General features: G+C 35.9%; 1 protein-coding gene across 1 annotated transcript in view; it reads right to left on the bottom strand.

Moving 5' to 3' along the window:
• LOC148949030 (uncharacterized) overlaps nucleotides 1-27,973 on the bottom strand; it is a 387,072-nt gene that overhangs the window by 6,821 nt on the left and 352,278 nt on the right. The window contains exons 51-54 of the mRNA XM_089095093.1: nucleotides 17,026-17,168; nucleotides 14,261-14,467; nucleotides 5,951-6,060; nucleotides 1,979-2,118 (exon numbers count right to left, since the gene is read on the bottom strand). Coding sequence (XP_088951219.1) covers nucleotides 1,979-2,118; nucleotides 5,951-6,060; nucleotides 14,261-14,467; nucleotides 17,026-17,168 — 600 coding nt within the window. The remainder of the gene's footprint in view (nucleotides 1-1,978; nucleotides 2,119-5,950; nucleotides 6,061-14,260; nucleotides 14,468-17,025; nucleotides 17,169-27,973) is intronic.

Below are 27,973 nucleotides of genomic sequence, written 5' to 3'. Positions count from 1 at the left end.
CAACAGCAGCAACATCAAAACTTAAAACGAACAGAGAATATTAAATATATTATTGGGTTCACCCCCTAGTCAATACCTCGCTCTTTAAGCCAAAGATTTTATAGTACTTTCATAAGAGCTATTCATTCTAATTAACGGCCTTTGTGATTAAGCGGTCATTTTTAAAGAATTGGAACAAAATTCGAACTCTAGCTTAAAAAGCAAGGTATTGACTAGGGGGCAAACCCCCTAATATACGTATTAAAAATATATGAATATTCGTTACGTAAGTTAATTCGTAATTTACGTATATTTATTACTAATAGAAACGTTTGTAAATAAAATCAAACAAGTTTCGAAAAAGCCATTTAACTAAATAAAAGTAAAATTAATCTGCAAATTTTGTTTTTAATTATTCATGCACGGTGAGCCAAAATCAAAATCTGTATCAACTCAAAAAAGTTCAAAAATTAAATAAAAAAACAAGTTTTTTTAACCGAAAGTAAGGAACGACGTTAAAACTTAAAACGAACAGAAATTATTCCTTATATGTAAGGGGCTGTTCCCTCCACAACACCTCACTCATTACGCTAAAGTTTGACTTTATCACAACTCTATTTTTCAAACAATAAAAAACTTTAGCGTAAAGAGCGAGGCGTTGAGGAGGGGACAGCCCCTTTCATACAAGGAATAATTTCTGTTCGTTTTAAGTTTTAACGTCGTTCCTTACTTTCATTTAAAAAAACTTGTTTTTTTTATTTAATTAAGATAAGGAACACATCCTGGTATGTATATACTTAAAGAAAAATTGAAAAATCCTCCCTTCTTTGGTATGTAAGTTAATGAGCCAATATAAAGTATGGTTAATGCAATCTGTCATAGATACATTATGAGGAAATATAGTGCAATATACTAATTTATTGCCAGACTGACTTTTGATTCTTTGATTTTAAAAACACCATGGTATATTGTCGAATTAATGTAAGTGTTCAAGTATCTTATTGTATTGTACTTTATCGTAGATTCCTTATGATTGTTGACTCCCTAGGACAACCAGTCCCAGTGGCTTTTATATTATCAGAACCTGTATCGTTGTGTTCTAGCTGAATAAAAGTGTTTTGTTACATCCAACCTCTCTAAATTCTTCTTTTAGTCCCTCGAAAGAACCCAGCTGCGACGCTTTAATATTCAGATCATAGCCAATGACACATAGCCAGAGTTCAATGTCCTTAGGACCATAATTATCCTCTCAAGAGAGGGAGAAATAAAGGCATCAACTACAACTTCGTAGTAATACCTTAAAATCACTTTACCACATACTCGATAATTATGTAACATTTTTGACAATAATTTTTACAAATTACCCTCTGAATATAGGCTACAATTAATAGAGAATGACGACTACCCTGGTAGGGATTATATCCCTAGCAAAATTGTTACAAACTCAAAAAACCTAAGGCTTGGAATTCAGAAGATACCCAAAAAATGACATACTCCGTGGCTCGACAATACTTCAATAATGACGACAGCTATATTTCTAACGTCCTATTTGTATTAAATTAAAGCAGTGTGTACTGTGGGGCACGTTGCAGTCGACAACTATAAACAGGTGCAGCAATCATGCAAGATTTAAATTCTATCATTACCCCCTGAATTACAATTAGTTCAGAAAGAAGAGATCTCAAACTACCTATAAGACACTAATCTTACCTAAGCTATATAGATATAGAATAAAGACTACAGTTGGTCTCAATAGCAAGTCTAAACTAAAAAATCTTTATTCTGATACCGGTTATTCCACCTGTTAAATTATGCAGCCACAAAAACAGAGTGTGTGAGTTTTCGTCCGTGGCGCTCTTGGTTATCTTTATTCTGCCTATTAAACTATACGACCCCGAAGACAGAGCGGGTATAATATCGTCATCGGCACTCTCGCTTACCCGTCACCTCGATTTTTTTTTTATCTAGAATACATAGTGAAAAACAAATAATATATTACCTCTACGTCACTAATTTTACACAAGCTACATGGAACAAAGATCACAGTTCTTGAAGAGTGATAGCGGAATGGGAAGGTCTCGAGGGCAAGTCTTAACTGATCAATGTTGTTTGATACGCGTCCCAATTCATTATTTGGATCTGAAATGCAACTAATTTATATAATTTATCAAACTTGCATGAATGGAATACTTACAGCACTGAGCAAAATATAGTTAAAAGCGAAATATCCTTGCCTTACTTTCTTTAGCTTCGGTGGGAGTTACCATAACATAACAGTTTAAATCAATATTATACAACTAAATAAAATGATTAAGTCATTGTAAATGAGCTAGCATAAATTTGTAGCTTCAACCTGTGTAATCCTAACAGACTCTTCCTCAATCTCACTATGTTTCATGGGTTACTTATTAATAGTCTAAGATAAAGGCTCAAAAATAATAATGACACAGAAAAAATTAAAAAGTTATGAAAACAAGTGTAAACATGCCAGCCAAGAATTACTGCTAATAGCACTGCAAACTCGTCGTGGCTTTAAGGCCTTCCAGTGCTTAAACATCGACAAACACTCTTCTTCAATACTACCCGTTTAAAGCTGATAACCAACCCCCCCCCCCCTTCACCACCATAAGCCAAGGCGATGAAACTAACACATAGACACACAGGGGCTTATTACTTGAAGGAGGAAACACCCAGGAAGCGGCCCTATAAAAATAGCTCTGCAGTGGGGGCTCTGCCCTGTCTTTCCCCTAGGGCAAAATCTTGATTAGCCCCCCTCCCCGGTCTCCCAAAAATGTTCAGGAAAATTTGACCAAAATTTTCATTCATTAACAAAATTATTTCCAATTTATTAATTAATTAATAATTCATTTTTAAATTATTTTCTAGTTTATTATTTAGATTATTTAATTATTTTAATTACTGTTATTTATCTGAATTTAGTCATTTTAATTGTTATTAGTTAATTACTATATTCATTATTATTTAATCATTTATTAACTGCGCCCTATACTTTATTTTAATAGAAATAAAATTTCAAAAATTACAAAATGATTATTACTGCTAAATTACTGATTTGAACTTTACACTCACAAAATTTCTGTGCTCGGGGCAAGTGCCCACTCTGCCCCCCCCTTTAAAAAAATGAGGCTTCTTTTTAGCTCTGGTCAATGTTGCACACTAATCTGAAGCATTTTTAGCAGGGGTTCATTTGCAACATTTTCCTCACTTCTGCGGTGATTGTGCAATGAGTCCTTCACATGACTACGGTTTTGAAAGCGACTTAAAAAGTTTATTTTCGCCGCATTTTCACTAGAAGAAAGGTGCCTTTGGCACATTTTGGCTTTTATGGTTATACTATCTTAATCCTGATCTGGATTATTCAACACTGATCTGGTGTAGTCCAGTTGCACCAAATTCACAAAAATGTATTGAGGGAGAGTGATTTTTTTCGTTTCTTATGAAGATATCAAAAAAGGCATTTTGAAATCTAGGACTTACAACTTTGTTTCTTCCATTTTTTCAATGAAAATACCTAAAGAGTATTTTTCAAAATCTACGTTTTTAAACATAAATGCAAGATAAAGTTTTCATGTTTTTTAATCAGATTTGCTGACCTCTTTCTTTTCCGTTTCACATGTCCTATTTTGCAATTTTTGTTTATTTTTACCCGCGTTTTTGAAGCTTAACTTTCACATGGTAGGTAGCGCTTACAAGTACACCACAAAAAAGATAGCATATCTAATTCTTATCTTTTCTGTTTTAATTCTTGCCTACCTTCTTAGAATCAGTGCAATAACCATGATCAATTACAAACCTCTTGAATACAAATTGAAAATAAACATAAAAAATCAGATGTATCGAAAAGAAGAATCAATAAACAGAGAATTGAAAGAAGAACCAACAAAAAAAGATAACCTAATGGAAAACTGACTCAGAAAGACTGTTAAATACACAATTTAATCTAAAATTAAAACTGATTTTATCCTATACTTACTAATTACATTTGTATATTTTTTCTTGTTTTATAAGTTATCATAAACTTGCTTCGAACAATTGTTAGGGTCTGGACCAAATTATTGATTCAATCACCTATTCAACAAATCCTCTAACGTCCTTGAGAAGAAGGCAATTTTGTTAGAGCGTAAAGGTAAATATTCAGGAAATCTTAACAAAAACAAAAAGAACCACTCCATCATACACTCGCACAAGGGAAGGGGGAGGTGTAGAGCAAGGGTGTGATTTACTACGGGGCAGGGGGGGCAAGCGCCCCTACCTCGCTTTGTCCCCCCCCCACCTGACCTTAGTTTGTCCCTCCAGCTGAAATTTAGTCGCTTCAAAAATCTTGCCAAAACTAAGCTAAGTTTGCACAATTCAAGAATCCAGAGAAACGGGTCAATTTTCTTGAGTATATCTTTACCATTATTGTGTTGTGTGGCTCATTCTTCATCTTTCACAGTCATTTTCACTTGATTTGGGAAAATTAGCTCCAGTCCCCCCCCCCTCAGGATTTTGACGAAATTACGCCACTAGTGTAGGCCCGAAAGCCCCGCCCGATATTTTCTGGAATTTCTTCACACTTAACAATTATTTTTTATTATTACTTGAAGAAGATGCCTACGTATGTGTCTGCATTCCATTTTTATAAGATCATTCTTTTTGTATATATTTTGTTCAATACAAGTAAAAACATTCTCTTCAGCTTTATTTCTCTTTCTACTGTGTGGGGAAACTTGGCAAGAAGTAATTGTATTATTTCTTTATCGATAGATTATTCCTTTTGTACAAATTCGCTAGAAATAAATACAAAACCTTTCCAGTACAGTTTTCCATCAGTATTTTTGTCGTGAAATCATATATTCGGGGGAACTTTAAAAAGAAATAAGTGGATCGTTTCATTTTTGTAAGATTACATTTTTTGCACCAGCGTTGCTAAATGTAGGCTGCACAATGTATTCCGATATACAAAATGACCAGTGAATTATTGTTATAATAATAATATTTCAATAATAATTTATTACTGAATAAATGAACTTGAACTAGGACAAAATGTACCATCTTTTTGTAAAAACTTCTAACATAGGACCCCATTACGGCAACTATGAAAGTGTCCTTGAGTTCTTAGGCTTGCCTGCTTTGTTCGATCGAAGACACGGCCCAATAATGAAACTCGTCAAAGCGATATTAGTAAAGGAGAAACACCAAATAATACTGCCACCTCCCACACCAATCAGCAGACTTACAGGCATCAAAACACCAATTGACGTACGGAGAGTTTTGCAAATTCCTTGGTGCCCTAATTCGTTAATAAGCGTCTGTTTTGTGTTTTTTTTTGAAATTGTAAAAGATATCGTAACTTGGCGTTCATTTTGAAGTGCTACGATAGCTTACAACTTTTTTTCATTTACAAGAGAAGGCAGAGATGGGTAGCTAGAATTTACACTAGAAGTAGAAGACTAAACCAGATGAAAAAAAAATGAGACAGGGACATGAGATGTCTTCTTTAGATATAATTAGGGCTCTGGATCCACTCAGTAAAGTTTTATTTGCCTAACGCAAGTATTTTTAAAGAGGGAAAAAACCTACTATGTAGAATTTGATAGACTCAAAGTGGAATTACATATTTTCAACTGAATGAGCACAAATTAATATAATTAAACGTTTTCCATTACCAAATTTAAGTATAAAGCTCAGTCTTGATAATTTTACTATTTAAGACGTATCTACACCAATTTCACCTTGCTAAAAAAATAAACATGCTAATTATTTTGCTTCACCCTTACCAGGAAAGTATTTTGGGAATTTACCATTCAGAACCAGAGTTATAAACTGAATTATAATTACTGATTTGCGGGTTTTTGAGTTAAAAACTAACCCCAAAATATGACAAATTATTTGATAATCGCATTTTTTTTTCTCGATACTTTGCCCATCACAACAACAGATGCCTATCTTTGAAGAAAAGGGTACATACATGTTTCCTTCAAATAATGTAGCAAATCACGGGCGTTTTTACCACCAAATAACTGAGCCTTGTTGAAAGACACAGATTCGACACTCGATCCATATATCAAGAACCCAAACCTAAAAAATAAATTTTGCAATCAATGGCCTGTAAGCTGAAATCTATAAGTGTCGTTTTCACATGCGACACGTTGTGTGAATTGGCATTCATGTTCCGGTTAAGCTGGACGAATTAAAATGCCTTTCCAACTCGCTCTCTATTTCAGGCCAATAATCTATATTAGAATAGTCGATGTGGCAACCCAGGCAACGAGGGAAAGGTGATTGCAGCCTGGATTATCTGGTTTTTCACAAAAATATTAAATTTACAGTTAAACTTAAATTGATAATTTAATTTACATTAAAATTTAAATTAATAATTAAACAATTAAATTAATTTCAAAAAATAATTAAATAATTAAATTTACAATTATTAAAACAAATTTACAATTATTAAATTTACAGACCGTCTTATTCCTCTTCTGAAACTCTTGTCATAAAAGGAGTTAAAATGGGTTTGGAATCTATCAGAATGTATCTTAAAAAATATTTCAGAATTTAATGTGTCTACAAATAGATCAGATTATTGGCTAAAAGTTAAATTTCAACATAAAGCTAAAATCTAAATAAGTTTTAGTGATTTCAGAACAATGGTTTTTAGTATATGTTTAGGGAAATGTTGGAAAATATGTTCTCTTTTCTATTAAAGAGTGAAGTATCACTAGATATTGTCATTTTAATTTATAATAGTAAAATATTGTACTGGCATGTCAACAAATTAAGAGGGAGTAGTCAATCCAGACCCATAAAAATCCGGGCCCAGTGAAAGATAGGAATGGGGCCACAATTAGCGATAAGGAAAGAATTAAAGAGAGACGGGCTGAACATTTTGAGAATTTGCTAAACCGAGATAGAGTTGCAGGAAAAGATATAAATTAAAACAACAAGGTTTGTGATACCTTGGATGTGAAGAAGGACTTGTGTTGCGAGCAATATTCAAGGACAGTACTAAAAGGATTAAAAACTAGCAAGGCTCCAGGTGCTGATAGGGTAGCAAATGGGTTTCTTAAATATGGTGGCTCTAAGGTTAGAAATAAGTTACTGAAGATTATGAATATGATTTTTGAAAAAGGGGAAGTACCAATTTTTTTTTAGGAAAGCATTAATTAAGCCACTTTATAAAAAAGGTGATACAAGTGAGTGTGATAATTATCGAGGCATTAGTCTGGTCTCTGTAGGTAGCAAATTACTTATTAATATGATACTTTTTAGACTGAGAGATGCTGTTGACAAAGTTATAAGAGAAGAATAGTGCGGTTTTAGAAAAGGCAGAGGATGCGTCGACCAAATTTTCACTCTTAGGTTAATAGTTGAGAAGTGCCTGAGTTATCAAACACCTTTGGTCCTCAGTTTTATTGATTATGAGCAAGCGTTCGATTCTATTGACAGAAGAGCTTTAGCAAAGGTTTTATTCTTGTATGGTATACCAGACAAATACATTAAAGTGATTAGTGCTATGTACGAGAATAACACTGCTGTGGTTAAGGTAGGAAATGAGGTTAGCAGCTGGTTTTGTATTAAGTCAGGTGTTAAGTAAGGTTGTGTTCTATCCCCCTTTATATGGATCGTTTTGATGGACTTTGTCTTAAGGAGCACAGGAAAGGCAATGTGAGACCTCGGAACCAAATGGGGAGGAAAAAGTCTTCTTGACTTAGATTACGCAGTTGAATTAAGCATCCTAGAGGAAAGTGTGAGCAAAATGAATGAACTCTTAGAGGTTTTGCGAATTCAGGCTACTAGAAAAAGGTTTGAAAATTAATGATAAGAAGACTAAGTCACTGAGGCTAGGAATAAGTGAAGATGAAAATGTGACGTTGGGTAATGAAAAGATTAATCAAGTGGGCAGCTTCACTTACCTTGGTAGTATTATTAGTAAAGATTTCGGGAGCAGTGAAGATGTTAAAAGTAGAATAACCAAGGCTCAGGGTGTTTTTTCACAATAAAAAAAAAATTTGGAAGAATAGGAAGATAAGTCCGCAAACCAAGATTAGAATATTAGAAGCTAAAGTGATGACAGTAGTCAAATATGGCTCTGAAGCATTGGCGCTTCGAAGAGCGGATGAAAATTAGCTAGATGTTTTCCAGAAAAATTGCTTAAGGATTATTCTGAGTACCCAGCTGACTGACTGTATTTCAAACAATAGGATGTACGAAAAATGTGATTCAATACCACTCTCTAAGGCTATAATGAAAGAAAGGTTGGGATGGCTAGGGCACTTTGTGCGGATGAAGGATGACAGATTGCCGAAGATTGTTCTTTTCGACCCACCGTCTAGAGCTAAACGGAAAGCAGGTCATCCTCGTCTTGGGGTGGGAGGACGTCATAAAGAAAGATTTAAAGGAAATGGGAACTTCGTGGGAGGGTGTAAAAAGGGAAGCTTTGAATAGATTGGGATGGAGGAGGAGCGTGCGTAGCTGTGTTGGCCTCAGGCGGCTTGGTGCTGCGGTGAGTTGTTAGTGGTAGTAGTAGTAGTAGTTTAAGTCAACTATACTTATTAACTGATTGCAATAAAAAATTATCTGAATAAGACTAAGTGAACGAATTAAGTCAAAAGTAGAATATAATGAAATACCTCCTGAAAGATCCCCAAAGACTGCTATAGTTTAAAGATATAATAGTTTAAAGTTTAAAGAGGCGTGTCATATGGAAAGGCTCGTCGTAGAAACTTCAAAGGGGGCTCATTCGATTGGAAATCGAGAGTTCTAGTGCCCTTTTTAATAGTCGAAAGTGATTGGAGGGCAACTAGCCCCCCCCCCACGCCCACTATTCTCCCCCATACAGCCAATACAAATTTTGAGATGACCATTTTGTTCCGCGTAATTGATTTTCAGAGTGAAAATATACTTTTGGGGAGGATACTCCCACAAAACCCTCAGGGCAAGGGTTTTAAGTTATCACCTGGGGGCATATAAGGTTTTACTAGAAGGTGTTGTCCTAAAAACTTCAAAACAGTCTCATTCGATCCGGAATTAAAGGGCTAGTTCCCATTTTAATAGTCAAAAGTGAGTGGAGTGCCACAAGTCCCCCCTCTCATACCAATCATTTCCCAAAACACATCCAATCAAAATTTTGAGATAGCCATTTTGTTCAGCGTAGTTGATTTCCAGATATAAAACATATTTTTGAGGAGGACACTCCCCCACAACCTTCAAGGCAAGGGTTTTAAGATACGCCCTGGGGACACATAAGGTTTTTATAGAAGGCGTTGTCGTAGAAACTTCAAAAAAGGCCCATTCGATTCGAAATTCAAAGGAATAGTGCCCTTTTTAATAGTCGAAAGTGATTGGAGGGCAACTAAACCCCCCACCCCCTCCCCCCCACGCCCATCATTCCCCCAAACATATCCAATCAAAATTTTGAGACAGCCATTTTGTTCAGCGTAGTTGATTTCCAGATAGAAAATATGTTTTTGAGGAGGAAACTCACCCACAACTAGCAAGACAAGGTTTATAAGTTATGCCCTAGGGGGATGAAAGGTTTTATAGACTGCCGTGTCGTAACAACTTATAGAAAGACTCATTCGATTAGAAGTTCAAAGGGATAGTTGTTGTAGAAACTTCAAAAAGGCTCATTTGATTGGAAATTCAAAGGGATAGTGCCATTTTTAACAGTCAAAAGTGATTGGAGGGCAACTACCCCCCCCACGCCCATCAGTCCCCCAAACACATCCAATCAAGATTTTGAGATAGCCATTTTGTTCAGCGTAGTTGATTTCCAGATTGAAAATATGTTTTTGAGGAGGACAATCCCCCACAACCCTCATGGCAAGGGTTTTAAGCTATGCCCTGGGGGCAAATAAGGTTTTTGTAGAAGGCGTTGTCGTAGAACTTCAAAAAAGGCTCATTCAATTGGAAATTCAAAAGGTGCCCTTTTTAATAGTCGAAAGTCATTGGAGGGCAACTAGCCCCCCCCCACGCCCATCATTCCCCCAAACACATACAATCCAAATTTTGAGATAGTCATTTTGTCCAACGTAGTTGATTTTCCAATAGAAAATATATTTTTGAGGAGGTCACTCCCCCACAACCCTCAAGGCAAGGGTTTTAAGTTATACCCTGGGGGCATATAAGGTTTTTATAGAAGGCGCTGTCGTAGAAACTTCAAAAAAGGCTCATTCAATTGGAAATTGAAAGGGATAGTGCCCTTTTTAATAGTCGAAAGTGATTTGAAGGCAACTAACCCCTCTCTCACGCCCAACTTTTCCCCAAACACATCCAATAAAAATTTTGAGACAGCCATTTTATTAAACGTAGTTTTAAGGTCTGGAAATTAGGTCTTTGAGGATAACAACTCTCCCACAGCCCTCAGGGCAAGGGTTGTAATTCAAGGATTCTCCGAATCCTTCATATTATTTTTTATGGAAGGGATACTCGTATAAACTTTAGAGAGGGCTCATTTGATTGGAAATTGAAAGTTCTTGTTCACTTTTTAAGAGTCAAAAGAGACTGGAGGGCAACTAGCCCCCCCCTTCCTCCACGCCCTAAATGCATCAGATAAAAATTTTGTTAAAAATAGTTGAAAGGTTAAGTAACAAAACTCTGGCATCGACAAAACCCCGCAGGGCCCGGGGGCAGGAAGGGATTCTCGTATAAACTTCAGAGAGGGCTCATTTGATTGAAAATTGGAAGTTCTAGTCCAGCTCTTACGAGTCAAAATCAATCGAAGGGCAAATAACACCCCCACGCCCTTTTTCCCCACCCCTACCTTTGAACTTATTCTGTTTATACCTGAAGGCTCAATGATAGTTAGAATGTTTTGGTACTAACAAACACCTATTAGGCATCTGCTCTCCTCCCTAACAAGGAAAGAAACAGAGAGTGTAAGGCAGTGGTGGATCCAGGGGAGGGGCAAGGGGGGCGCCCCCCTAACGTAGTCTAGAGTGATTTAATTTACTTAATTGGCGCAAGTTTGCGTTAATTAAACTTGCTCCTAACATAAGTTTATCGGATCAACCTATTTTGCGCCCCCCGCCCCTGGTGTAAGGGCACTATAAATTTTAAATTGTAATTCAATGAACCCCGTTCCAAAGTTTATGCGACCACCTCCACATAAAGTGCCCCTGGAAAAATAAATAAGTATTTCTTCATTGAACCCTTACATTTCTTGACGCAAGAAGTACGAGAGTTTCGCATTCGGACTTCTAGATCCATTAGAAATTTCAGCTTCCATGTTCACTAAGCTTCACAAGTTCAAGAGAGTCATATGTTTGGGAGAACAAATTACATAGCAGTAAAGTTTCTGCTGGGTGGAATTTAACACGTGTATATAATCAGCAGGAAAAGAAAATGTTCTTTGAGGGGGAGGAATTTCCCAGGGGTAAGTTTTCCAAATGTGAATTATTCAGAGAGGGGACGACTAAACCCATTCGATAATATTCTAAATTTTACATCTGAAAGTAACGGGAATAAAGAATCAACGGAAATGTCAGAGATAGCACTTCAGGTTCATTTAGATGATTTTGTTCGTGTCTTTAGAAAAAAGATATTTTCAAAAGACAGATTATTTTCATTTGTATTAATTTCTCTGTGGCTGCTCAATTATGCATGTGAGGGGGGAAACGTCACCCGGCCACTGTCTATGCTGAGGTTTGTTTTTTTATCCCAAGGCTTAGAAAAGAAAGTAATACAATAAAGTTATACCTCAAATTGACATCTATAGAAGATTATATAACCAAGAACAATGAATAAAAATTACATATTATGAGTTGAGGTTCACCCAAATGACGGGCCAGGGGGCTCACCATTCCACAATCTATGAAATCAATCCTGCAATAACTCAAAATATAAAGTATTTTTGAGTATTTTAACTTCTTCCACACTCAAACTGTCCAACATTCTACAGCCCAATGAGTCTGTCTGATCTCTTAAATCAGGAACGGAGGAGATAAGTGAAGTTCCGCCTCGTATTGGATGAGTCTCCAACCTCAACCTACCCCTCTTCTACTTTCTACTGCTGAAGTTTTCTTCCTTCTGCCAACTACACCACTCCCACAACAAAGACTTTAATAAGGTAAAGTTTTGTATGGGAAGAACACATAGTAAATCTATTATAATCAACCAATTATAAGGTTAAAATACATACTATGTGATAGATACAAAATTGCTTTGGCACACAAAATCCTATTAAGGTCAATTCCAAACAGTCGTGATCCCTTTGTGTCAGCAAGTGAAATGGTCAAAACACCCTTATTGGAGCTATTTTTCAACCCATTCATTGTTGCCAATCGCTGTCCACAAGTTATGCAAAGCTGTCTATTGTTCATATATACGGTTTTCATAAAAGAGGTAATCGTATAGACTTTGAAAAAAGCCTCATTCGATTTAAATTGAAAGTTCTAGATCCGTTTTTTAAAGTCAAGAATAATCGGAGAGTAAGCAACACCCCCATGCCATAAAAACTTGAGACTCTTTGCAATCAAAAACGAACAAAAATTAATTAAAAGAAACTTTCCGAAAAATAAGTTTTTCAAAGAAAAGTAAAGGCCATTTTAAACTTAAGCTCAGTAGATATGAATACATGTTAAAATTCAAGCTCAAAACGACCAGAAATTACTATTGAAGAATAAATAAAACCCAAAACGAACAGAAATTAAATAAACAATCATAGCAAAAAACATACAACAAGTAATAATATAAATGAATAAATAGATCTTAAAGCGAGTAGTGCTTAGATTGAATATGAAAATCAAGCTTATAACGAAAACAAATGTTTTGCTATTAAAGTATAAATGAAACTTAAAACGAACAGAAATTACATAAACAATCAATGCGAACAAACATACAATATATATTAATGTAAATGAATAAATAAATCTTAAAACGAGTGAAACTTAAATTGAATATGCAAATCAAGCTTGAATCGAATAAAAATAACTACAAACAAGAGTTTGGGTATCGCCTCACTGCAGAAGCCTAAAACCTACTGCGTCATTGGCACTTTACTGAAAACGAATTGTATTACAAATATTTTTTTTTTTACTTAATATTGAAAATAAATATTAAAATTACAGTAAAATCTTGAACTGATGAGCTTTCAGCAATTAGTATCATTATATATCAAATATGCAGTTTAATTTATTAGTTCTTTTCAAGATTGGTCAAGAAGGCTGTAGATTGGTCACGCAGTAGGTTAGTATTTCCATGCAAGTGTAAGATTTTTGCAATCCAAATACGGTCAGAAGTTAAGCAGGGTTGTGTTCTATCCCCCTTTATATGGATTATTTTGATGGACTTTGTTTTAAGGAGCACAGGAAAGGCAATGGGAGACCACGGAATCAAATGGGGAGGAAAAAGTCTCCTGGACTTGGATTATGCTGATGATTTAAGCATCCTAGATGAAAGTGTGAGCAAAATGAATGAAGTTTTAGAGGTTTTGCGAGTTCAGGGTGCTAGTATTGGATTTAAAATTACTGTTAGGAAGACCAAGTCACTAAGGCTAGGAATAAGTGAAGATGAAAAGGTGACGTTGGGTAATGAAAAGATTGATCAGGTGGGCAGCTTCACTTACCTTGGTAGTATTATTAGTAAAGATGGTGGGGGAAGTGAAGATGTTAAATATAGAATAGCCAGGGCTCAGGGTGTTTTTTCACAGTTAAAAAAAAGTCTGGAAGAATAGGAAGATAAGTCTGCAAACCAAGATTAGAATCTTAGAAGCTACAGTGATGACAGTGGTCAAATATGGCTCTGAAGCATGAACGCTCCGAAAAGCAGATGAACATTTGCTAGTTGTTTTCCAGAGAAATTGCTTAAGGATTTTTCTGGGTACCCGGCTGACTGACCGAATTTCAAACAATAGGATGTACGAAAAATGTGGTTCAATCCCGCTTTCTAGGGCTATAATGAAAGAAAGGTTGAGGTGGTTAGGGTATGTTGTGCGGATGAAGGATGACAGATTGCCGAAGATTGTTCTTTTCGGCCAACCATCTAGGGCTAAACGGAAAGCAGGTCGTCCCCGTCTGGGGTGGGAGGACGTCATAAAGAAAGATTTAAAGGAAATGGGCACTTTGTGGGCGGGTGTAAAGAGGGAGGCTTTGAATAGATTGGGGTGGAGGAGGAGCTTGCGTAGCTGTGTTGGCCTCAGGCGGCTTGGTGCTGCGATGAGTTGTTAGTAGTAGTAGTAGTAAAAATAAAAAAAGTGATCGGTAAAAGTAGGGTAAGTAATCGCTTTTTGGAGAAATAACATCCCAGATGAGATATTTAACCGTATCTTAGCTGACCTTACCTGTTGTTCTTCGTTTTTGCAGTTGTCTGTAACTCCTTATCTATCCGAAGTATAATCAGCTGGAGTCGTTTCAATAACTCTTTGATGCAATCATCGTTTTCAAAAATGAAAAGAATATCTGTCACAGGCTTTACATTTGTTTCTTTGCCAACAGTAAATTTCTTTACTTCATTAAAACCAAAATTAGTTCTGTCACCAGTTTCACACCTGAAAATACCATTTAAAATACACCACCAGCATAAAGCAAAGAAGAGATCACGCACAGAGACAATTTTTGATAAATCTGGATTCAGACACTGTCTCCAGTAGCACCAACTCGTGAGAATGTAGGGCAGGAGAAGGGGCAAAATTTTACTACTTCTTTAAAGAACGATAAAAAAGGGTATTTTCCAAAATCTAAAGGGTAAATTGCCCCCCCGCTGGCACCCCAACCATTCCATAAATTAGTCCAAAGAGCATGGGAGACTTGTGCGATGAATCTGATAAGAGAAGAGTAAGAAACAGGTAATATTTCCACTAACATTTCCATTTCTGAATTTATATGACTTTAACAATGGTCCAATGGGACAAGAGCTAAAAATATTCGATTAGTGTCTTAAAAATACGAAAAATTTTGAAAATTGTGTTTCAGCGGGCCTTTTTTTTGTCTTTTATAATTTTTATTTTCTTGTAAGGAAATTAATTCGACGAAAAATAACTTATTAAAGTATAGTTTAGAGTAGTTATTAAGAGTTTTCTGACATGAGAATAGTGTACGTTAAAACAGAGGTTAAAGTTGCTAAAACAGTAACTTTAAAAATAGCGTACCTTGTAGAAATCCAATTTGTGTAATTAAAGAATCACGCGTTATTCTTTTTTAGTATCATCAAAATAGCGTGAGCCCCAGGAGTTACATCACGCTATTTTGATACAAAAAACTCTTTTATGTTTTGTTTATGTAGTAGTGTGTTTTTCTCTCTCTTTCAGTGTCTCTAGATGATCACAACTGACGTTCGATTTCTATAGAAATTGCTAAATAAAGACTTTTCAGCTCACTGATTACATAATGATCTGGCAAAAGTTAAAACGTGTTAAAGAAGTATTATGAAAATTGTCTACATATAAAACCTCGAAGAAAATAGAGTCGTGCAAGGATGCTCATTATTAAAGGACCATAAACTGGACCCTTTAATCCTTGATCCCTCCAAAAAATTCATCCCTTTATTCCGACTTCACAAATATAGAGATAAGTACGGGAGACCAGTTCAGAGATGTATAATAGTCTAAGTAATAGAAGAGAATCATAAAAGAAGAATCCTTGGGGTTCTGACAAAGTTTTAATAAAATCAAAACTTCTAGTGGCACTTACAGTTCGGCTTTACTCCGCCGAACTAGAAAAATCCAAAAACAAACTTAATGGTAGCTTATTAAAGTTAAGATTTAAATTGAACATCGCATAAGTTTTTGTTCTACTGTATGGATTCTAGCTTTAAAATTATTTTGATTAAAGTTTTGGTATGCTATTGTTCTGCAGTCGGTCTTAGCATTTCAGTGTAAGTTTTCATCTAACGTGCTCCAAGCGTGTTGGAGACGGGTTCCAAAAAACTGTAACATGCCAGAATAGCATGGTTGAACAAGGGCTCTGAGAAGACATTCACCCAAGTTGAACACGGCCTTCGAAACGATAATATGCACAACCCATAGCAAACTCCGTGTCGGGTGTTGGTGGCCTGAAAAAAGATTCTAAGAACATAAGTAGTTTGACCCTTTGGTGCAAGTCAGAGCTTTAGGCTTGTCACAAAATCACATGTTTTAGGGCCAACAGTAACCTTAAGCTATTATTCAAAACTTTTGGCATCTACAGATAACAATACCAGCTCTTCAACGTTTTTTATTTTTTATTTTTTTTTAATTATAATTAGAGAAGAATACCTAATCTAATAACTAATTCTGAAAATAGTTATCGTGCCAAAAGATAGAGGTGTTGCATCATCTTTTATATAAAGATGTGATTTTTGTAATAATTATGTTCCTGTTTTCTATTTTTTACTTAAAAAAGCACGTAGATATAGCAATTTCCTTCAAATGAGCCCTTAAACATCTCTCTATGATGTTCCAATGCCCCGCTAGCGGCGAAGAAAAACAAAATGAAGAAAGAGTAAAAAAAGGACGCAACAGTGCTACCCATGCAAAAAAGTGATTTTCCTTTTTGTTCAAGATGGGGACTGTAAGTTTACTGTATGGGTATGTCGGTAACGATGATTCCAATGGTATTTTTTCGTTTTGATCCGACACCATTTTTGAGGGGTTTTCATACTTTTCTCAAAATTCTCATTAATTTATTCCGAATAACGTTTAGCTAGTAGAGTAATCGAAATGATAGTAACTATTCCTGAATCAGTTATAAATCACATTTATTCTCACTAGACAGTTTTCTTAAAACACGCTAAAAATTAATTTTCCCAGTAGGGAGCCCAATACCAAAAAGAAAAAGAGAAATTACTGTCCTATATTTCCGTGTTAAAAATTATTCTTTAAATCCATTGCTTGGTTATTGTGATATATTTCTGTATTAGCCAATCGCCTTGTTCCTTATTTCTGGAGAGACCTTTCACAAATATGATTGGTTTTAAAACCATACTGTCTTCCTTTGTTTCTACGTGAGTGAAACTTTTCGTTTTTCTTTTTAGAACCAAATGGAACTAACAAACATCAGTGAAGCATAGCATTACAAGATAATATTGTATAAGGATCCTAAGACTCCAGGTATTCTATAAACAACTTACTTCTGACAGGGTTGAGGAATCGAGATCTCTACTCCTTTCTTTCGACAAGCTTGATGGTAGGCAATCACAGCTGCGCAACGACCAGTATCTTTTTCTTTTTTAGCTTTACGCTTACAAAGTGTAAAAAAGGGATCCACTTCAATCTGTAATTAAATTGTAATGTAATACAGGAAAGCGAATTTAGTATGACATTAATATATTCCTGGTAAATTGGTAACATTAATATAAATCATTCTGGTTAAGGAGTGTTATTATAAAATATAAAGTATAAGTAAATTATACAATTTCCTTTGGAATTGTTTTGCAAGATAATCGGTCAATTAAAAAGATGCGATTGTGAACTGGAAACAACTGTTGCCGTCCAAAATTAATTTAGGAAAGCACTAGCTATGCATTAGCATGAAGAGCAGTGGTTTAGGGGGTGCCACCCTACATTAACAAAATACTTGCTCAATTAAAAGTAACTTTATGAGAGAATGGTGATGTTTGACATGCATCAAACTTTTAGCTTTATGTCGTATTTCGTGAAGGATCATCGCACTGTCCAAACTACAGTAAAAGGATAACCCTTAAAAACTCCCCATGATCCGTTAGACTAGCCCCGGTTAGCCAGAGATTAGCCTAGCAGCATAGCTATAAGTGTGGTCAGTAAATTGGGTCACCAAAAAAAGCCTCTTTTGCTTAGTATAAAAAGGTTTTTACGCTCCTAGATTAGCCTACAGAGACGGTAAAGCAGTGGCACAAATTAAGGAAAATGTAAAGAAGGGAGCAAAAATGCAGGTTTTTTTCTTCAAATCTAGGGGCGAGGGCCATTTCGTTGTTTTTGGAAAAACGAAAAAATAAATATAAAGACGAGAAATGGGTCTATGGTCAGTAAATGGAAACGAAGTGAAACTAAACGAATATTTCGTCCGTATACAACAAGGCGTCTTCGTCGTAGAAGAAAACTAGAAACTAAACACAAAAATATATACAAAAATTAAACAGACTAACATAAAATATGTAATATACAATTACTTACATTTACAATTGGCAGCAGCCTTCCTGAAACCACAAAAGTAACTGGATGAAAAATTTTTAAATAACAAATGAACTGGAAATATATTATTGCAACATAATTTTATGCGAAGCTTTTGATGGTGCTAGTCGTTTAGGTTTCGTTAGTCTTGGCCATAGACCCGTTTGTAATTCGTTTTTTTTTGTCATGGCTGGCCCGTTCGGCTTTATATCTTTTTTTTCAATGATTTCAATGTAAAAAGGTATTTTCGATGAAAATACAAAAAAGGCATTTTTCTAAATTTAGCAGGGAAGGGGAGAATGCCCCCACAACAATTCACAACTCCATAGTAAAATGAACTAAATTTTAAAGTAGAGTTTAAAATTATAAGTAGCTTACTGTATTATATACACCAATTAGCTCTACACTCCTCCCAGTTCAGTTATCAGTAAATTTTGATTAATGCAACTCGATACCTTACAAAAATATTTTTCGAGCCTCAGCGTCAGCTGACAATCTCAAAGACAAAAGGCCCATTAAAGAATTTTCCCAGCACTATGTGGTAAAGCTTTCTAATGTTATTAATTATGAATTTAGTAAAAATATATTTAGACGCAAATACAAAGTTTAGAAATACCACTTTTTATTCAGATAAGGAATATATCCTGCCAGATTTTGCTTAACGGGAAATTGAGAAATCACCACTTCATAGCTATTGCGTCGGTTGGTTAAAGAGAAGTGTGGTTGATAAAAATATATAAAAGGTACATTACATCGAAAACTATAAACGGAGAGTGACTTTATAACAAACCGACTTCTAGTTCGTTGTTCTTAGAAAGACGTTGGAATCTCGTCCAATTGCTTCAAGTACTAAAGTATCCTATTATATACTAATATAGTTTTCTGAGACTTGTAGTCTGCTTGGGATAGCCGGTCCCAGCAGAATATAAATATCTGGTATTATTATATGTTAACTGAATAAAAGTATTGCATCATAGCCAACCCCTCTACGATCTACCTTTAGCCCCTCGAATATACCCAGTTGGTACGCCTCATTAGTTCGGTCATAGCCTAAGGCACGCTACCAGAGTTAAATTACCTTAGGGGCAGAGTTTACCTCCCCTATAAAGGGAGAAATAAAGGCATCTACGACTACACCACTCAAATACCATAAATACACCTCACCACAACTGGTGGCAGCGGTGGGATCTTGTCGGATCACTATACAGCCTTAGCTTTTTTTTGGAAATCAAATTTTTCGTAGCATCCTTTCGGATCCAGTTTTTTCAATAATTTTTTGACGCATTTTTGGAAAGTAACAAATTTTGAAGTCACTTCAAATGTATCCTGATACTAACATCTCTTACCATCAGAAACCAAAACAAACTTGATCCACTGATATTTTGGAAACTATAGCAGTATTACAGACTTTACTACAAGTTCATCAGAAAGTGGGACAAAATCAGAACTTAATTTAGGCCTAGAGAATGTGCTACATATCCCAAATGGCTTATTTTATTGAAATATGTGAAAATGCTTTGTGGTGAAAAAAATATGTGAAAATTTAAAAACCGAAAACGTTATGTGTAATTTATCCAAGGCATTTCTAAAACGAAAAATAAAAGGTATATTAACCACATCACACAGATAAATTAAATTATTAATGGGAATTAAATTTTAAACTCAGATAACTCATAAACTTTTCTAATATAACTTGAAATCTAATGGAAGCAGAACGACTCATATTATGTTTAAGCCGCTTGGGGTCACGTTAAAAACACAAGATGCTTATGGAGAAGGGTAAAAAGAGTATTTTTCAGTCCTAGAGACAGAGAAAAAGAGAAAAAAGGATGAATTTTAAATTGAAATCCTTCGACAAAAAAAGAACATGGCCTATATTGGACCAGAAACATAACCCTAAGGAAACCCATTGAGAGTATATGCACATAATGACCCAAAGATGGCAGCATAATAGCTGTAAACAAAATTAAGTTATTTTAAAGGTAAAATATTGAGAATTGGGACAATTCTTCTTTAAATGGGGAGTATTGTGGTAAAGCTTTCTACTGTTATTAATTATTGAATTTAGTAAAAATATATTAAGACGCAAATACAAAGTTTAGAAATACCACTTTTTATTAAGATAAGGAATATATCCTGCCAGATTTTGCTTAACGGGAAATTGAGAAATCCCTACTTTCTAGCTACTGCATCGGTTGGTTAAAGGAAGGTGTGGTTGATAAAAATGTATAAAAGATACATTTTATGGGAAAGGGTAGACTGATACTAACTTTATGCCGGACTGACCTCTGGTCCGTTGTTTTTAGAAATACCTTGGAATCTTGTCGGATCATTGTAAGTGTCTAAGTATTCTATTATATATTATTGTAGTTTTTCCGAGACTTGTGGTCTACTTGGGACAGCCAGTCCCAGTAGAAAATATCTATCTGTTATTATTTTATGTTAATTGAATAAAAGTATTGCATTATAGTCAACCTCTCCACGATCTACCTTTAGCCCCTCGAACATACCCAGCTGGTACGCCTCATTAGTTCGGTCATAGCCTAAGGCACGCCACCAAAGTCAAATTACCTTAGGGCCAGAGTTTACCTCCCCTATAAAGGGAGAAATAAAGGCATCTACGACTACACCACTCAAATACCATAAATACACCTCACCACAACTACAGGGAATTCCCAAATCTGCCCAATTACTCAAATGATATCTCCTTTGTGTCAATAGTTAAAAAATCTAACGAGAAACTAGTTTAAAATAAAAAACAATATAATCTTTTGCTAATTTTTAAGCAAAGCGCTTGTCTATTCAATTTATCTACATCATAAATAATATGTCCCCTGCGTCAGTGAGGTTTTCTGCCCAATTACTCAAATGATATCTCGTTAAAATTTCTTGTGCCAATAGTTAAGAAATCTAACGAAAGACTAGTTTAAAATAAACAACAATATAATTTTTTACTAATTTTTAAGAAAAGCACTATCTATTCAATTTATCTACATCATAAATACTACGTCCCCTGTGTCAGCGAGGTTTTCAACAAAAGCAGGTACCACCAAAGAGATTCCCCAAAGCTGTCAAATTGCTCATATGATATTTCCTTTGAGTTGATTTTTGATGTTTAACTAGCTGGTATGCCTGAAAATTTTTAGGGACTCCTCTTTAGAAAACTTTTAAAAAGAAAATTCAGCTCAGTTTAATCGAAAAGACAAAATTCACAGTTTCTAACAATGAAAGTTTTATATCAGAATTTCTCTATCTCTAGCACGAAACGAGAGAAGTGAAATCGTTTTTCTCAGATTTCCGGGAAAGTCAGTGCAAGCGTTTAGTTTTGTGTCAATTATTTGGATCTCCTATCCAAGCTCTATAAAGACTGCCCAATCAACGCTAAACAGTTTGGTACCAAAAACTAGAAAAGGTATATAATGGACCGGATAGTGTAAATATTGCTGCTACGCCTATGCAAGTTGTCTGTGTAAGAGATCTGTGTATTTCTTGTATTTAGTGTTTTATTACTTTAAGGGTATATTTTTGGTATGTAATGTTTTAGTGCCCGTTTCTGCCTCCCTTTCTCTTCAAGGTAGAGGTTTACCATGGCCAAAACCAGCCAGCCAATGAGAGGCTATCTTGGGGGTCATGGAACCAGAATTCTATACTTGGGACCCAGAAGAGAAGAGGGGGCAAAAGACATTACTGGTGGACAGTTCAGCTTTGGAACCAACAGTGACAATAAGTGGTTAGAGAAACACCGTTGGGGAGTTCAAGCAACCTCCACTTTTCTATCATATACGGTGAACTGGGAGAGTTTAAGAATAATCTCCACATCAACTGCCCGTCAGAGAGTTCCCGTAACTCCACTAGCCAACTATAGACAGCTTGGAGCTTGGAGAGTGCAGCAGCCACCTCCAAATCAACTGTGCCAGCTGGTGCAAATTGACTATAACTCGGATTCTCTACGACTTCAAGAAGACTGTTCACGAGTGTTCATTAGTATTTTATTTTGTTTACTTGTTTATAAAAGTAGCTTTAGCAACATCTTGAGTAGATAAGAACTCTGCCTACCACGCTACTCAAGGTCTTGTCCTCGTTGAGGCTTGATCACCCCACACTGGGTACCGATAAGATGGTATTTCCTTAGAGAAATACCCCACACTTCACATTGGTGGCAGCTACTCACGGTGTTGTTGACTACTTTTTTTAGACACTATTTCCTAATAATTCATTAAGCTGTCTCTATTTCCTCGTCTTAAATTTAAAACCATGCCGGCCGACTTAGAGGCCCATGTTAAAGACCTCGAAGCTAGGCTAGCAGATGCAGAGGCTCGTCTGTCACTGCAGAGACTTAGTCCTGATATTTACCAACCAACTACTAATATGCATGTTAACTATTAAACAGAAAAATGTCCGCCAATACCTATACCTTCGAATACAGCCGATATTCATTCCTGGATTTTAACTCTAAAGCGAATGCAAAAAAGGCAATCGAATGGGGACACCTCAATGGTGTCTCAGGCTATCGGTTACACCAAGGGGGATATTCAGAGATGTCTGTACAATGTTGATCCGGACAGTATCAAAAATCTTTCTGACCTTGAAAGAACCCTTAGAGTTGCCTTTTTCCCAGAAAAAGTGTAGGACAAAACTACAAGAATTGGTTAGAGAAAAACAGAAAGAGAACGAATTAGTCTCTCAAGTCTATTCTATAGTAGTTGGTAAGGCGAAGGACTAATGCAAGTCAGCCGACCAGAGTGATGGCAGTAGGGTCATATCAAACATTTTTAAAAGTGGCTTAAAAACAAGTATCGCGCGCCGAGTAATGGAACAAGCATCACCAGATTCTAATAACGATAAACTACTAGAGCAGGAAATTTGAAACAACAGACTTAAAATTTTGTAGTCCTAATGAAGTTTTAACTGCCGCAGTTAGCAGTAGAGTAGAGAGAGTAGAATATTTTATTTATAACACGTACATAAATAAATGTCACAAAACAGCGCACATGCCTGGTGGCATACATTAGCGCTGAAAATATTGCCAACGAAAATACACAGCCATTTTATAACTAAATTTTACAACAACGAAAAAGAAAACCCTAATGAACAAAATGCTTAGCATGTCATAGATATTTCTTCACCAGTCTTAGAAAATGTCGCTTGTTGCTGCATTCTCGAACTGATGCAGGAATTGAGTTCCAGATTTTTGGGCAAATGTGACGGATGCTGAATCCCGCTCTCGATGTCGGGCGAATTTCGCACGAAAAGTCTGAACGATGCGTAGTAGGATAATTATGAAATTGAGAATTAGTTGAGAAAATGCCGGCAGTCAGACAATAGCCATGGTATGTCACACAGACAAACTACCTCTATGTCAAGACCAACTAGAAGTAATTATTCCAGGAATAATTTTTGTAACGCTCGCATAAAGTGCTGGAATCGTAGAAGTCCACGTAGACAATCAGAATGTAAGGAACCTCCAACGTGTGAAACCACTACGGTGAAATAAGGCACAAGTCAAAATTTTGTTTAACTCCAGCACCTACAAACCAAATACAAGCAAACCCCCAAAAAACTAAATTATTCGACTTTACCGGAGACTGAGTCGAGCCTTACGCGAAGTCCTCCTAATATTTCTTCTGTGAACCATTCTGATTCACAAATTTGTTATTTGAGTATACCAGAGTAAACCTCTTGTGTCTCATTTCCATGTATGTATGATGTAAAACTGTGTAAATCTATTAAGATTTTGACATTTATTGATACCGGTTGTCAAAGGTCACTATTATCGGAAAATCTATCCAACAGCCTTCCTGAACAAATACGAAAGAAAATTAAAACGTCATTTTCAGCTGTAAAATCACTTAGTGGAAATATTTTGCCTGTTTTGAGGAAAGTCAAAATTCTAGTTTCTATATTTGACGGAGTAAAACAAGGGAAAATTCATTGGGAGTTTCTTGTTATTAGTGAACTTATGTTTTCTTTAATAGTAGGCTATAACCTCTTAAACTTCTTGGAAATTACCGTTTATATCCGTCGAAACCATATCAGTTTAGGCTCTAATATGACACCACAAGAAAATTTTAGTGCATTTTTTGCCGAAAGTACTGGTAACGCTTGTAAAGGAAATGTATATTTAGCTAAACAGATAACTATATCACCAAACTCCTTTAGAATAATCAAAGTTAAGCCGAAATCTATTGACCAAATTTCTGTAGCTTATGGAGATGCTCTTATGTTCACGCCTTCACCAACGCGGCAAATTTGTATCTGAGAGTCAATCAGTGAAGTGTCTCACTCCTTATTTCCTCTAGTTTTTTTTAACCATAGGCAATATTAAGCAACCTTATTAAGAGGTAAATTCACGGGGCATCTTGAGCTCATCCCTGAAACCTAGCCTCAAGCTCTGGGTTAGTTGCACCTTGTACCCAGAAAGAATTGTCCCAAAGCAATAAAAGTCAGGTAGATTTAAAGACTGAGTGGCATAATGATGAATTTTTAAGACATAAAAGAAAAGATGTAGTCGGTGAAAATATAGAGAAATTTAAAACTTTTATTTGTAAATTTAAAGATGTATTTTCTAGCACTGCCTATGATATTGGTGGCAATGACTTAGATGAGTTTGTCGTTCCAATTGATGAAACAGTTCTAATTAAAAGCAAAAACAATTTCCATAGTCATTTTTAATGCAAGAGGTAATAATGAAACACGTTAAAGAAATGATTCGAGCTAAGATTATTGAAGTGGGTAGACCAACATTCAACTCACCCGTTTTTGCCATTGGCAAACCTAATAAAGATGGCAAAATCTTACCAAATATCTTTGGAACGAGGAAAACAGTAGGTTTTAAATTGATTTTAGGCAAGTCAATAAAGGTATCAAAGATAGCTAATGGAAAATTCGCAGAATTGAAGAAGTTAAGTCTGAAATGGCAAGGAAAACCAATTTTCTTCATTAGATATAAAACACTCTTTTTGTGCATGCAATTTATTCGAAGAAAGTCGTCAATTATTTTCTTTCAATGTTATAGGTATGTCCTATCGATTTTTGAAAGCAACAATGGGGGCTAAAAGCAGTCCTAGACAATTTTTTGAATTCTTGGGAATAGTTTTTCGGGACGTCCCTAGTAAAACAAATGACGAAATAAATTTCTCTGATTTTCTGAGTTGGTATGTAGATGACTTGACAGAAAGCAAAACATTTGAAGATCAGTTGAGACACTTACAACATACAAATTGTTTTTGAAAGGATAAGTGAATTCAACTTTAAACTCAATTGATCAAAATGGTGTCTTTTGCAAATTCAGTTAATCGATTAGGATTCAAAGTATCACCCGAAGGGATCTCTCCCCAGGAATAAAAAATTGAAGCGATTAGGGCTATGACACCGCCAAAGGACGTTTCAGACGTTCGTAGTTTCCTAGGCATGGCTTCATTTTTACGAAGTTTTTATCTTAACTATACAGAAAATGCATACCTTTTAGTTCGCCTAACTCGCAAAAATTTTCCATTTGTTTTTGGACCTACCGAAATGGAGGCTTTTTAGAAGCTAAAATCCGAACTTACAAATCCCTATACAATTCTAATCCGTTTTCCATCGAAATCAGATGATTTTCATTTGTTGACAGATGCTAGCATGAAAGCAATTAGCGCACTACTTTGTGTAAAATGCAAAACCACGGGTTGCTTTCAAATAGTTGCAAGTTTTTCAAAAATTCTCAGCGAGCCGGCATCTAGATATGATGATCGTAATAGGGAAGTACTTGCACTTTACTCCGACTTAAACATTTTCAAAAAGCCTTTCTCTGGTCCACTCATACACATTGCTATACAGATTGCAGGACCCCATCTTATTTAAATAGAACTAAAGACGTAAATAGAAAATTATACCGTATTGCTGTTTTAATAAACAGTGGGCAATTTACTTTTCGTCACATTCCTGGAGTTAAAAATCCTAGCGACTATTTGAGTCGACCGAGTTCCGAATTTGTTGAAAAACACAGAAAGGTAAATCTTAATGACTTGGAGCAGGAATTTGACTGCCATCAAGGTGAATATGTTGATTTTATTGGACTCGGAGAAAAGGAACTCAAATTGGCTCAAAAACGGGATAAAGAAATAAAAGCAGCCTATAAGTTTTTGAAAATTATACCCTAAAAACGATTCGATTTTCGGTAAATGGAGTCTCAGGACTCAGGCAACAGGGAAATTGCCAGGAAGCCACCGGATGGCTCAGGCCAAGATTCAATAATTTGTAGAAATCGATTATCTGCGAGGAGTAGACCTATTGTGACTAAGAGTCACGAACAAGTCATGACAGGGAGTCAAGTACACCAGAGGGAAGTCGCTGAGGCCCGCTTAAAGATGCAAAAAAGGGTTGCATCCATAGGGTTGCGAAAAAGGATTGTATTCCGGCGCGCAAAGGTGGCACATGCATGTGCTTGCAGAGTAATCGTGTACAAGAACCTGAAATAATCTCCCAGGCTAAAAATTAAGGCAAATGAAGTACACAAATTACCGAAGTGGCTTCTAAAATATAAACTTCTAAAGTGTGAACTGGTAGTTCATAAGGGACTAGTTTTTGCAGTCGACAGTGCTGAAGATTAAAGACGTGTAAATAGTTATAAAATTTTGGCACCAAGAGAACTTATCTCAACTACTATTGGCGGCACATTTACTTTTGTAATCCTTATCGGAGTTCCCACTGTGATTCTTCTCAAATTAAGAGATTTATGTATCGATTATAGAGAAAAAACAAAAACACAATGAACAATAGGGAAATCTTTTTGTATATCACTGTCTTGCAAAAAGAATTCCCTATTTTTCTTCGTGTTTTTGTTGTTTGTGAGGGAAAGGCAGTGTGGTATTCGTCGCTATTTTCGATTATAGAGAAATGAAAAAGAATGGTCTTAGAATAGTCGAATAGGGAGAAATTAAATAATGATGAAAAATAGCTTATGGAAGGAATAAAATAAGATTAAAACAGATATGAAAAAAATGTAGAAATATTTTTTTCAATAAAAAGGAGGGGGAGAAATGTAAAGATTGTTGCTAGGTCTACGCAAATTAGATATCAGTGTATTTCTCGTATTTAGTGTATTATTACTTTAAGGGTATATTTTTAGTATGTAATGTTTTAGTGCCTGTTTCTGCCTTCTTTTCTCTTCAAGGTAGTGGTTTACCATGACCAAAACCTGCCAGCCAATGAGAGGCTACTTTGGGGGTCATGGAACCAGAATTCTATACTTGGGACCCGGAAGAGAAGAGGGGGAAAAAGACATAACTTGTGGAAATTTGAGCTTTGGGAACCAACAGTGACAATAAGTGGTTAGAGAAACACCGTTGGGGAGTTCAAGCAACCTCCACCTTTCTATAATATACGATGAGCTGGGAGCGTTTAAAAATAACCTCCACATCAACTGCCCGTCGGAGAGTTCCAGTAGCCTCCAGTAGCCAACTATAGACAGCGAGCTTGGAGAGTGCAGCAGCCAACTCCAAATCAACTGTACCAGCCGGTGCAAGTTGACTATAGCTCGGATTCTCAACGGCTTCAAGAAGACTGTTCATGAGTGCGCATTAGCATTGTATTTTGTTTATTTGTTTGTTAAAGTAGTTTTAGCAACATCTTGAGTAGATACGAACTGTGCCTACCACGCTACCCAAGGTCCTGTCCCCGTGGAGACTTGATCACCCCCCACTGGGCGATAATACGGTATTTCCTTAGAGAAATACCCCCACCTTAACAAGAGTGATTATTTAAAGTACCACGTCGCCCTATTGTTTTGTAAATGAAAAGCACGTTGGTGTTTCATTTATTTCGCATTTCTGTATTACACAAAAATGTAAATCCGAGAAGTTTCTTCATAGACAAGTTTCCAACTTCTCGAAAAAGAGGCTTCGGATAAATTTAATAGGGAGAAGGGGATTTGCGTCCCAGCTTCACCCC

Source organism: Artemia sp. Qi Xiang Cuo, chromosome 9, assembly GCF_049724085.1.
Source record: "Artemia sp. Qi Xiang Cuo chromosome 9, ASM4972408v1, whole genome shotgun sequence".
Lineage (NCBI taxonomy): Eukaryota > Metazoa > Arthropoda > Branchiopoda > Anostraca > Artemiidae > Artemia > Artemia sp. Qi Xiang Cuo.
This window is presented reverse-complemented; position numbering and strand designations above follow the sequence as displayed.